The sequence below is a fragment of the Armigeres subalbatus genome, chromosome 2 (assembly GCF_024139115.2).
Source record: "Armigeres subalbatus isolate Guangzhou_Male chromosome 2, GZ_Asu_2, whole genome shotgun sequence".
Taxonomy (NCBI): Eukaryota; Metazoa; Arthropoda; class Insecta; order Diptera; family Culicidae; genus Armigeres; species Armigeres subalbatus.
In genome coordinates this window covers 52,150,263-52,163,447 of record NC_085140.1, presented here as the reverse complement: position 1 = coordinate 52,163,447, position 13,185 = coordinate 52,150,263, and the positions used below count along the sequence as shown (strand labels likewise).

The following is a 13,185-nucleotide window of genomic DNA, read 5'->3' as shown; positions in this document are numbered from 1 at the left end:
ATTCTATTTAACTTTATTTCGTATTATTTCATTTAAGACTTATGTGATTAAGCTGAAGCATACTTCATATTCATTTATCAGCGAGGTTTTAAGGTATTGAGCTAAATCAAAACTATTTTCTCGCTAGACGTATCCTCTGCTCATTTTCAAAAACGCACAAAGATAAGTCTTTCAGATTGCATTTCAGAAATGTGATCGCAAAGTTTTTACGGCAGCAGTTCCTATTGTAAATTAAATAAATTATAATATAATATAATATTTAGTTCATTTATTTATCTTCAGATAATTAGAATTAATTCATACAGTTTTCATCTTAACATATACATAGTTTTTATAAATTCAATAATAGTTCTTGCATTTTTTATATCTAATTCATTAAAAATTCGTATTCCTCTATAATACATTGACTTTTGATTTGTCGTCATTGTGAATGGTACAACACGTAAATCGTCGTCAATTTGCCTAGTTCTATGCTGATGTAAATTTCGTTCCCTAACAATAATGTTTGTTGAATATTCTGGCATGAGGTTGTTCTTTAGTTTAAAAATTAGCACGAGCACATTAAATGTAATTCGTTGTTTGACAGTTTGCCATTGTAGTGCATCCAACATAATATTGATTGGAATATATCTATTGCAATTCAAAATGAATCTCATAAACTTATTCTGCAATTTTTGTAGCCTTTTGAGATGCGTGTCGCCAACCAGAAACAAAACTGACGAACAGTAATCCATATGCGGTGCAACTAGAGACTTATACAAAAAGATTTTACTCCAAAAAGTTAACTGACTTCTAAGACGAGCTAACATACCATACTTTCTTGCTACTTTTCTAACTATATTATCTATATTCTCTTTAAAATTTAATCTCTGATCAATATGCACACCTAAATATAAACACCGTTACTCTATCAATCTCTGTTCCGTCAATATAAAGTTTAAATTCGTTTATTTGTTTTTTGTTGGTTACAACCATTGATTTTGTTTTTTGTATATTCAGTTTCAACTTTTTAAATTTCAACCATTTAGTCAGTGTTACAATATCATCTTTAATTTTTTCAACTGCTAACAAAGGATCTTTTTCACCAATGAATAATACCATATCATCAGCAAAGAGATTAACATCGCAATACTTAATACATTGCTTTATATCATTGATGTACAGAATGAAAAGCAATGGTCCTAAAACACTGCCCTGAGGTACTCCTAAAGGTACTAATTTGGGTGCTGAAGTTGCATCATTGTATTTACAAATTTGCGTCCGATTCGACAATTAGTTACCAGGTATGAAGAAATATTTTTTCTTTTTGACGTAGAACTACGTCTGTCTTTTCTATATTGGGGTACACTTTAAAATTGCAAAAAATCGAAAAACGTCACGAAAATATGATAGACTTTGATCGTTAATATCTCAGCCATTTCTCGATGGATTTTCAATTTTCTTGGACCATTCGATCAAGGAAGAGTCAACGCTTCATTCCCGATGTACACCGAAGTCGTTTTTTACGCGGTTGTTTTTTCACGAATCGCTTTTTATTCGATTTTTTTTTCACTCGAATTTCGGGATTTCTGCGATTCATTCAGACATACTTTGGAATTTACGCGGGGTTTAACTTTGTTTTAATTCACGTGGCCCATATCATCCGCAGAAAAAATGACTCCAGTGTATTACAATATATACGTATGATAATATTTAGTACTGAAACTTGCTAACAGTTTAGGAATTGGTTTCGGTGAATCAGTCAATCTCATAAGTGCATTGCAAGCTTCTTCTTCCATAGGACTACAGTCCAACTGGAACTTAGCCTGCTTTTCAACTTAGTAATCTATTAGTATTTCTTTAGTTATTGATTAAAAGCTTTCCTTGCCCGCCATTGCATTAGTATGTATCTTGTGTGGTAAATACAATGGATACACTATGCCCAGGGTGTGAGAATGTTTCCCACCCGAAACATCCTAGATCGGATCGAGAATCGATCTTGCCATCTCCGTGTTCTGCGCCTTTGTTCTCAAGGCTAACTGGGAACCTCAAGCCGGCATAGACGTCAAATTAATGCAACTTACAGGACTTTTAACTCGTTTCTGCTAACTTACACGCGCGTTTTCTCTGTAAAGCATGGGGGCGTTTGACGACAGCTGCTCGCTTACGTCTATTGATGCCTGTAGAGAGGCTCGGAATCTTTTTCGCTGCTGCAGTAAATGCGTTCTGGTAATCTTTTTTCGGCTCTTGGTGTCTGCTGGAGGAAATGCAAAGTCCGACTCCTCACGTGAAGGAATGATAATTATTATCAATAAACTCTCTAACTGTCAAGCAGTGGCCAAGGCAGCGCATCGGTACACTATCAGCCAGATTTTTGGAATTATCATTTGATAACTTCTAAGGTGTGATAAGTAAGCGAGTTGTTATCGGCGATAACTTTTCAAATCTTGCAACACAAAATTATTATTTTAATGTAAACCAAACTAATCTAATACCAATTTAATGTAAACAATGAAGCTCAATCGAATGTTTGGCATTGTGTTTTGGTGTTATGTAGGGAAAAAAGTTCAAAAGTAGCATTCACCAATAATGCTTCGAATCAAGATACAATTATCGAACGATTCTTACTCTCTAGCGAGTTTTTATTAATTGATAATTTGAATATGTGATCGCTTGAGAGTGTTATTCATCCTCGTTTATTTGAAAAAAATATTTTTATCATCCTTTTTAAATGTTAGTCTAAAATCTCACTCAATCTCAGGAGAGCAGGATAAACAGCGAAAACAGATTCACCCTGGGCTTGAAACACGCTTGCTTTGGTCTCATCGAACAGAAAAGTCGAAAACATGTAGGGGAACGGTTCGCCACTTCATCTCATAGCTCCTATTTCCATCCCATCAAAAACAAAGCAATGGTAAGGAATTTGTTTTGTTTATAATTTTTGTGTTTTTTTTTTCAGCAGTGAGCACGCATGTTGACAAAAGAAGCGATTTATTTGGTGCCGTATTTCTTTGAGATGAATATATGTACAGTGAGATAGAGATCGGAACAGTTCCCTATATTATATACAGTTACGTAGTTCAACGTCACCTTTGCGTACAACCCGATTGGGCTGCACCTTTGAGTTTTTCATACAAAAAGTTGTACCAAAAGGCTACCAGGTGGGCTTCGTGCCCGTGCGGTTAGCGACGTCAATCGTCTAGACGCATGGGCTATGGAGTGTGGATTCGATTCCCACCCCGGTAAGGAGGAAAATTTTCGTGATAGAAAAATGCTCCATCGGTCCACTGGGTGGATGTCCTGTTCGTTATCTAGGTGTTTGAGTGTTCAGTCTGTACGACCTCTGGTCGAAGACATTGTGTTCCTGTCTTTGTCCTTCCAAATTCCACATTTTTTAAGAGGCTCGGAAACCCTTCAATTGAGTAAGAAACAGCTGCTCGAACAGTATGAGCCGGTTACACGGGTTACACCCTTACAGTCAATTTAGGATTAGGAGAGGAGAATTAGTTTGATACTCATTATTGATCATTAATTAACGGCTACGCAGTCTCATATGATTAAAACGAGTTTTTATTCGTCCGACGTTTCGACACGGGATTAGTGTCTTCTTCAGGGGAAGAATGATTTGTTCGTTCCGTGTCGAAACGTCGGACGAATAAAAACTCGTTTTAATCATATGAGACTGCGTAGCCGTTAATTAATGATCTATGATTAAACCCCACAGTCGTTTCCCAAAAAAATTGGTAAAAATACTCATTATTATAAGATTATAAGAGAATTGCTCTGTTTCTCCGTAAGCGCCACGGGAAAGGAATCTTTGGTTTGTTGAAAAGGTAATTCAAGTGAAGCCACCATGGTAAGCGACCAAATATTTACTGTAAACGAAGTTATTTTGAAAACGCGAAGACGATAACCGTGGTACAAATCAATCCACCCCAACATCATGTGCTTCGTTTAATGTTATCCTTTGGGACTTCTTAACCCGTGAGCGGTACTTAGTCATGCGCTTAAATCTGGTTTGAGGCATAAGAGGTGAAGAAGTTGGCCTTTACTAAAAAAGAGGCGCACTAAAAATACTTCACAAGGACCTCGGGAATCCACGCCACGACTTTGCTTCTTTGACAAAGTTGTACTGATCTCATTCATATCTGATTACATTTACACTTTGACCCTAACGTCTTAAATATTGAGTCGGATAACTTTTGAAAAAAAATGGGATAGAATAATATAAGACATTCTTCGTTTTCTGTTGGACATTTCTAACAAAACATCGAAGATTTTTTAGAAGAAAACTGAATACGTATTTATCGACTCAGAATGGAATTTTGTAGTAGGCGTTAATAGAAAAAAATGTATAACATAAAGTTTTGAAAACAGCTTTATGATTTTGTTCAGCGGCGCAGCCAAAATTTTTGATAATGCATGATCGTTTAAGACAGTATGGTTTAAGTCTAAATTTGTTTCGAAATTCCGCGGAATTCCGTTAAATTTCGTTATGAGCTAGTTTTTTTTAAGCGAATTTTTTGTAATTTTACTAAACGAAACGAAATCAATAAATCAGATTTTGCCATGCTCAAATTCCGCGAAATTCCGCGGAATTTCGTTTCGAACCACCTGAAACGAAATTTTTCGAAATACCGCATATGCTTATTATTGAACAAATTCTCTAGCTTGAAATGGTCTTGTAGACAGAGCTAATTCCCGGGTTTTCAGCGTTTTACTGGTGATATTCTAGAAGCAAGACAAGGATGTGGCTAGGCCTCCGATCCATGGCCAAAACCATTTTTTGTTAAATATCTTGGCTGTGCAAAATGGTTTTCGTACGGCCGAGTTGCCGAATAATATGCAATTAGGTGACTGCATCCATCCAAAAAAGCACTGGTTGTGACATGTACAATTGTACAACTTAACGATCCGATTGCGATGTTCAACACTAAACTTCCGGAACACCTTAGTGCGCTACGCTTCCGTTAATAAACCGTTGACCTCATAGTCTTGGACCCATCCGGATTTTTTGAATCTTTCGTTTATTTGGAAGGCTCAGGAAATTGTGATTTCACTTTTCGGTATATCATCGATAGGCGGACCCTCGATAAACCCAAGAAATGATATCCGTATAAACAGTGGTATTTCATGTTCACACTGGACATTTCAGAGGATGTTGCTGGTTTTTTTAGGGAACATTTTTATTTGCTTTCAATGAAAAATAATCTGTTCTTATTCTAAGCTACTGATGAACTTTGCAACAGGTACGGTGACAAGAAAAACAAAAATCAGAATAACATTTCATTTGACGTTTCGCACTTAACCCACACTTCAATGGTATTTCGACACGAAATCCATGGAATTGGCCGCTACCACTCTCGAACGGTTTTATAGTAGAGACATGTAGCTAGGTCGGGTCAAAAAAACGGGTTTTGATCGTGCTGTCTCAAAAACGGCTTCTCACTATTGTAAATCTCGCCGTTGATGGTGCCTTTCGATATGATTGATTCACTTCGTTGACCACAAGTGCGTATGGCCTGCCAAATTCGATACTTCAAAGCGAATTTCAATTGCATTTGCCGCGAAAAACGGTCATCCACAGCATAGTGGTTCCTACTTTTGAAATATTTCTGTCCCGGACACTGCTTAAAATTGTAGGTCTCGTCATCCACAGCTTCATGTTTAGATAGTTTTCGTTTTGGCAAAACTCTGTTGAAGTTTTTTTTTGCCATGTCTCGCGTGGAAACGCTTGAATCGATCAATTAGCACTCTCTCGTTTTTTTTTGCGTGTTTCCCGGGTTTCATCCAGCTCCTTTCTTGTGGCCCACTGACAGCCATTCCTGGTACTTTTGGACTAGCAACCCTATAACCAGAGACCGGCGGAGTGGAAAAAACTGTCAAAATGTCAACGTATGAAAATGCATGAAATCGTCAAGTTTTGCTTGCTGGATGCAAAATGTAAACAAGTCGAATTATAATCGCTTTTGAAGGTTTTATTGGAAACAAGCATTTTCGCCGGACTCTTATTCTGTTATTAAATACTAGAAATTTTCAACTACCCGACGGCTACAAAGCAAGACCATGCAGAGGGTGGGTGGGTTCGATTCCCGATGCCGGTCTAGGCAATTTTCGGATTGGAAATTGTCTAGACTTCCTCGGGCATAAAAATATCATGGTGTGAGCCTCATGATATACGAATGCAAAAATGGTAACCTGGCTTAGAAACCTCGCAGTTAATAACTGTGGAAGTGCTTAATGAACACTAAGGTGCGAGGCGGCTCTGTCTCAGTGTGGGGATGTAATGCCAATAAGAAGAAGAAGAAGACCCTTGAAATGGTTCAATAAATAATGTAAACTCATTAAACTTCTTAAGCCGCGATAAGACAACCCAGGATTTTGCATGTGAGTGTACAAAATCCTTTCGCGAACGGTTTGCTGATTTTCTTCCATCTCGACCGGAGTCTCACTGATCAGATCACCTAAAAGCAAGAAAAATTGTGGAATATGTGATGCAATTCGGTGAAGCAGGAAAAAAGTTACGCAGTTACACCCTTTAAGAATTATAAATTGAAAAAAGGAGGAAATCATTCGTCTGACCCATCAAACATTAGTAATTTCATGAGTAGAACTTACTCGCTAAAAACAAGTCTCGCAAAGATTGCAATGAAATTATCAGAAAATGAAATACAATATGAAAGCCTCCAGCCATGGTTTGCGTTCTCAGGTTTGCGCATAATTACTTCATTCTTTTTTTTCAACACAACCAAATGTCCGCACCTTCTTTTTCAATGCACTCATAAGTATTTGTATTAGACCTGACCTGATTCATAATTTTTCAGCTTTCGGAAAATCTGAAACCTGCATTTTGTGCCATTTCCCAAGTAGATAGCTTTTTATTGCTTTCATCTTGAAAATTGGGTCGAAATTGAGAATCTTTAAAAAAAAAATTAAAAAGGGTCTTCCCCTGTAACAGATAGAAACATTTTGTGGAGCGTTGGATTTTGATTTAGGTAGTACCAATAACAAATCGACTACTAATATTCGCACTTAGAACCATAAGGGCATACTAGCACTGATCGATTTGCACGTGAAAGCATTCTGGAATTGGTTGATTGAATTAAAGAGGTAAACCATATTTTATTGCATAAGTCAGATTATGCCGTTGAGGAAATTGCATTCCCTCACCTTCAGTCTGTTTCCACAATTGACACAGCCGGACGACCCGCGGAGATTATGAAAAACGTATGAAATTATTATCGTCCAAATCAGAGATACATAATTAGAATGCATAATTGAATCAGTGCCGCGCCATCCTCTCGTGCCCAGTAGCGTGGCATGGTTTGCGACAAAATTCAGACACGCACATATGTTGCCGGCCAGCAGCCGGCACACGCATTCTGATGGTATTGCGGTGAGGGGCCACTTGTGTGTTTGATCTGTTCCGGTCCTTGCGTCACTTCGGTTTTGGGAAGCTGCGGTGAAGCTGTGGTTTGGCGTTGTTCGGTGGGGGTTGTCCAAGCCAGGCCGGTGTCGAATTAATTTCCCAACCACAATTGGATGCCAATAATACTAGAATTTTGTTGTTTAATTCTTCGCTGAAGGTGGCACACGCTGAGGGCGGCCAACAAATGAATTATATTTTGAATTGTTGATTAATATTGTGTTGTCTCGTTTTTTTGTTTGGTTTTGCAGATGAACATGAAAGCAATACACTGCTCGCTGATGGCGGCGCTGGCGCTGAAGCTCGCCGGACTGTGCATTAGCTGCAAAATATCGGAGTATCCTTGCAAGGGTGGAGCGTTTTGTGTGCCACTGGATAAGTTCTGTGACGGAAAGGACGACTGTGGAGATGGCAGTGATGAACCGAAAATGTGTACAGGTGAGTTTTTGTTTTGTTTTGGCTTTGAGATATTCTTCTTGTCTAAAATTAGTAATATTTAGTTATTATGGTTTGAATTCTCTACTTATTATTTTTATTCGAAGTCTCTGGAATTTATGAAACAGGTTACCATACATGTTTCAAAATCGTATGATCCCTGGATTTTTTTTTGTAGCTAAAACGATTTCTATTCAACATGTTTGAAGTCATTCTTATGTTGAATTCCTGATATAATCTCGATCGATTATTAAAAAATTTCCTTCGAAATTTCAAGCTTTCACATAAGTTCGTTTTAGAAATCTTTCAGTTTTCCAATGCAAGTATTGATTTTCTTTGAACTTGGTTCCTATTTCACCAAAAAATAATTGAATAGGTTCATTTCTACCCAATTTCATTTTTTCTATATTTCCACCCGCGAAAATTGTCTTCCATCACAATTTAATTCGCCCACTCATTTGTTTGTGTAGCGAACATTTTCCGGACCCGCTCTGATCAAAATCGAGCAACAGTTTTGATTTCATCTTGAGCTGACATGTGCAAAGGCTTTAATCTTCAATCTTGATTAAACATCTTGAACGTCCGTGGCAAGTCTGCTGTCAGTCAGCTTGTACAGTGACATTTTTGACGATTATTGAGAGGGGCTGTTTAAGAATAATATTCAAACTGAGTACCTCCGTGGTTCGTAAACGGTACCCGATCCTAATAGCATGTTTAATTCGGTGAACTAAAACGGCTTCCATCTGCATGCAATACGGTTGCAGCCAATCAATGGTGTTATACTCTGAGCTTTTTAATAACTAGTAGTAGTAGTAGTAGTAGTAGTTTGACGTCGAAAACATGGGCAACACACATTTTGTTTAATTCAGCTGTGAATATTAGAAAATCCAAAAAATGCTATCCTAGGGCAATGTAGGGCTAGATTGGTTAACTCCAACCAAAGCATCAAAAGTTAAGCTTCCTACCAAAGAGCAAACAGAAAATGCGGCGAGCATCAGAGGGCGAATGATAATATGCTTGCGTTAGGAATAATTAAAATTTCTTCCGACCTTGTCACTCGCGTGGGTGCTGGAATTGCAGAATGATCTTTGCCTACGTGTATGACAACCCATGCCCACGAAAAATGCTAATGAGTTGCTCATTCGCGTTAGTTAATAAGCGCGTGGCACGCGAAATATATTTCCGTTAACTTTCCCTAGCACTGGATTAAGGTTTGATGGTTGTCCCTAGTGAATAAGGCTTGTACTTCTTTTGGCGTGCGAGATTAAATGAAATGGCTACCATTCCTTATCGGAGGACAATCTCAATGCTCTTATCTAGAACATGACATTGACGATGGCCACACTGTTGATTATATAGGCCTCAAAACGTTGAAGTTTCATCGCTGCTTGCTGTCTGAACGCTTTTCGGATAAATTGCATAGAGCCGCTGGTGACTTTTTGCACCGGATTTTCTGCGAGGAACTCCACTTGCCGCCACCGTACGTTTGCCAATCGTAGACGATAGATCACTCAATTCGAAAACCACGAATACTAGGGTAGGCTCATCTTACTGTGAGCAGTGATTTCTATGTTGGTCGCAATTACTTTATTAGGATTCCTATGGGAAATTTTCTACAAAATTTCCCTAGTGTATATTTGATGTTCTTTAATAATCCCAATTAAGTTTCAGTGTTTCTTTATGGTTTCATAAATATCAATTACGGGAATTCCTGCTGTTGACTTAACAGAGAGCATTTTTATTATGTTGGCTATCCTTCGGGAACCACTTCTGCGATAGGGCAACTTTTGAACATCAAAAATAATGAAACTAATTCTATCCCACGGTAAACTTTTAACATAATAAGACCACATCATCTTGTAATGAAACCTGTGAGCTTTTGATCCCCGGAAAAAAATCAACAACCTTTTATCGCTTTTCACTCGCGCGCAGTGACTTGCTCACTTCTGGGGAAAATTCTCCGTCGTGTCAGAAGCGCTGGCACTAAATTAAATTTCACTTCGCCTAAGTTTTGAAGCTCTTTTTATCCTACGCTCACTCATCTGATCCACCCATCCGCCTCGTACCCACCACACACATTTGTGCAAGTTCATTTCATTTCACTTGTCCCGGATGCTTTCGGAAAATGCCAAGTAATTTACTTCGGTTTCTGTTTCGGAATGAATCGCTGCTAACTTTTCTTCCCATTGTTTTTTTATGTCCTTCGGAAGGAGCGGTATTGCTTGATTTGAGCTTCACTTCTTATTTTCTTTCTTCTTCTTCTTTCGCAGTTTGCAACCGAACGTACTACGGCGATATAGGGCGAACGTATTCATTAACGGTACCGCCACCTCAATGGAACCGACTGCCATTCCTGTGCCATCTGACGTTCACGGCTTCCGGAAACGAGCAGGGCGATATAGTGCAGGTAAGACATTATCGGAACCGAGGGACTGTGAAGAGGACTGTGATTTGATGATGTGTATCACTTGGAAGGAAGTGGCAATAGATGAGCCCATTATTCCGATTGATGGCGGAGAGATTTTCGTTAAAACGAGATGCTTTTAGGCGGTTTGGTTCTTGCAGATGTGAACATTGAAAATATCGATAAATCTGACTTGATGATGGCAAAATATTGCATGACATAATGTTCTAGAAATAAATAAATTGATTCCCATTTCGTAAATTGCTGGGTAACGTGTATTGAAAATGTTATTTGCCTTAATCAGCGACTTATGTGGTTTCATCAATCAGATGTGTCTATGTCGCCTATCGGCCTATGTATCTATATAGGGTCAAGCCAAGATAGTAAGCTGAATCGGGACATTCCACCGATGTACTACTATTCAGGATGATTTTAGAATATTTTTCTTTCTTATCTCTGTTCGAACATGGTGTTTAGTCAAGAAGATGCTTGGTTGAATGCCCATTTGAACGAAATTGCATTGCAGTAGAGCGAATCGTATGAAATTTTTTTGGTGTGACTCTATGACACTACCCATAATTCCATTACCATAAACCACTGCCCCGAAGGTCACTACCCCGAATTAATCACTACCCCGAATACCATTTCCCCGAATAGGACACTACCCCGAATGAGCCAGTATCCCGAATAGGTCCTTATTTCAAGTTTATACTTCATTTCGGTGAAAAAAAATGTTACTCAATAAAAGTTTATTCAGAATTCATATGAATCCACAATAGTTTGCCCTTCACCAGCAACTGTTTCAACGCAGTATAGAGCTAAGTATCCAGTTTTCCTCCAGCGGTAATGGCCGCCAACTTGCATGTGTTTCAGATTTGACGATTGCACCCAATGCAGCTAACTGCGGTTCACGTCAGCAAGGTTACAAAGGCAACAAGGTTGAAGTTGCTCCTTGGTCGGTAATAGTAAAAGCCGTAAAGCCGGATGAAGCGTGATCCAATTCTTAGAATCTACGATTCAATGAGTTAGTGAGTTAGTCTGAGTGAGTGACTAAGAGAGAGTGAGTGAGTAGGAGTAAGTGAGTGTGTAAGAATGAGTTAGCAATGAGTAATAGTGAGTGAATGAGTAAGAATGAGTAAGGGTGAGTGAGTAGGAGTGAGTGAGTGATTTAGAGTGGGTGAGTGAGTAATAGTGAGTGAGCGAATGAGTAAGAGTGAGTGAGTGAGTGGCGCGAGTGAGTAATAGAGAGTGAGTGAGTAACTGAGTAACCGAGCGAATGAGTAAGAATGAGTGATTGAGTAAGAGCGAGTGAGTGAGTGAGTAAGAGTGAAAGAGTGAGGGAGTAATAGTGAGTGAACGAATGAGTAAGAGTGAGTGAGTGAGTAAGAGAGAGCGAACGAATGAGTAAGAGTAAGTGAGTGAGTAAGAGTGAGTGAGTAATAGAGAGTGAGTGAGTGAGTAAGAGTAACAGAGCGCATGGGTAAGAGTGGGTAAGATTGAGTAAGAGCGAGTGAGTGAGCAAAAGTGAGTGGGTGAGTAAGAGTGAGTAAGCGAATGAGTAAGAGTGAGTGAGTGAGTAAGCGAATGAGTAAGAGTGAGTGAATGAGTAAGAATAAGTGAGTGAGTTAGAGTGAGTGAGTAAGAGCGAGTAAGTGAGTGAGAGTGAGTAAGTCAGTAAGAGTGAGTGAGTGAGTTAGTCAGAGTAAGTGAGTAAGAGTAAGTGAGTCAGTAAGTAAGAATGAGCATGTGAGCAAAAGTGAGTGAGTGAGTGAGTAAGTGGAAGTGAGTGATTAAGTGAGTAAGAATGAGTGCACGAGTAAAAGTGAATGGTGAGCGAGTAAGAGTAAGTAAGTGGTAAGACTGAGCGAGTGAGTAAGACTGAGAGAGTGAGCAAGAGTGAATTAGTGAGTAAGAGTGAATAAGACAGTACTGCCATTTGTCATTTTAAATGAGAGATGTCACGCGGTGTTTACATATCTGCCCCTCTCATTCTCTATAGAAATGCGAAGAATGAAAGGCATGCTGCAGAAATCTCATAAATTTTTATTCCCTGACAGCACATGAAAGTTTGCAATATCTGTGTTTATTGCCGCTTTCAACTCGTTGGATTCAAGGAATATGATTAATTTATCGTCCAGTTATTGTTCTCTGCATATATCTATTAAAATAAGGCCGATATAAATATTTAAAAACAATTATGTCTCCCCCCCCACACGGATTTTTTTGCTCAAAAAAATATTTTGAGAGGCAACAAAAAAAAATTGGGCAATTTTGAGGATTTTCAAAACATTCTTTAACAAATCCGAGGAGTTTTATTGATTTTTTTTCCATTTTAATATTTATTTTTTATTGCCCCCCCCCTTTACCTTTCGAAGACCAGTAGGACATAATTTAAATTAAATATTTGTAACGGCCTAATTTAGAAATTTTAATTTTAAAACAAAATACAACATTCTTTCATGACTGCTTTTCATGCAAAATTGATCAAAGAACCAACGATTCTTTCATTTGGTCGCCAGATAAAGAAAAAAGCGCTTTGCTCTCTGTCTTATGACGATCACGACCTTTTGCAGTACTGATTAAGAGTAAGTGAGTCAGTAGGAGTGATTGAGAAATTGAGAGTAAGTGAGTGAGTAAGAGCGGGTGAGTGAGTAAGAGTAGGTGAGTGAGTAATAGTTAGTGAGGAAGAGAAGAACATTGTGGTTTTATGCTGGTTTTATAACACTTTGGAAGAGTAAATTATGGTCTTCAAAAGCGTAATAAAACCTAAAATGTTACTTGGGTAGTGAGTGAGTAATATATTGTGTGTAGGTGAGAGAGAGAACTCTGTTTATCTTCGGATAGAAGCGTTGATTTGAAGAAGGCATCCTCTTTTCCGTTCGCCTTATACAACGCAAGCACATAAAGAAGACATTATCTCCTTTGTGTGCCTTGTACCTGG

The 13,185-nt window shown here is 38.4% G+C and overlaps 1 protein-coding gene across 1 annotated transcript in view; it reads left to right on the top strand.

Moving 5' to 3' along the window:
- LOC134208978 (prolow-density lipoprotein receptor-related protein 1-like) overlaps positions 1–11,239 on the top strand; it is a 179,617-nt gene extending 168,378 nt beyond the window's left edge. Inside the window, exons 3-5 of the mRNA XM_062684950.1 lie at positions 7,657–7,843; positions 10,111–10,247; positions 11,039–11,239. Of these exons, the coding sequence (XP_062540934.1) occupies positions 7,657–7,843; positions 10,111–10,247; positions 11,039–11,239 (525 nt within the window). The remainder of the gene's footprint in view (positions 1–7,656; positions 7,844–10,110; positions 10,248–11,038) is intronic.
- Positions 11,240–13,185: the final 1,946 nt, after the last annotated feature.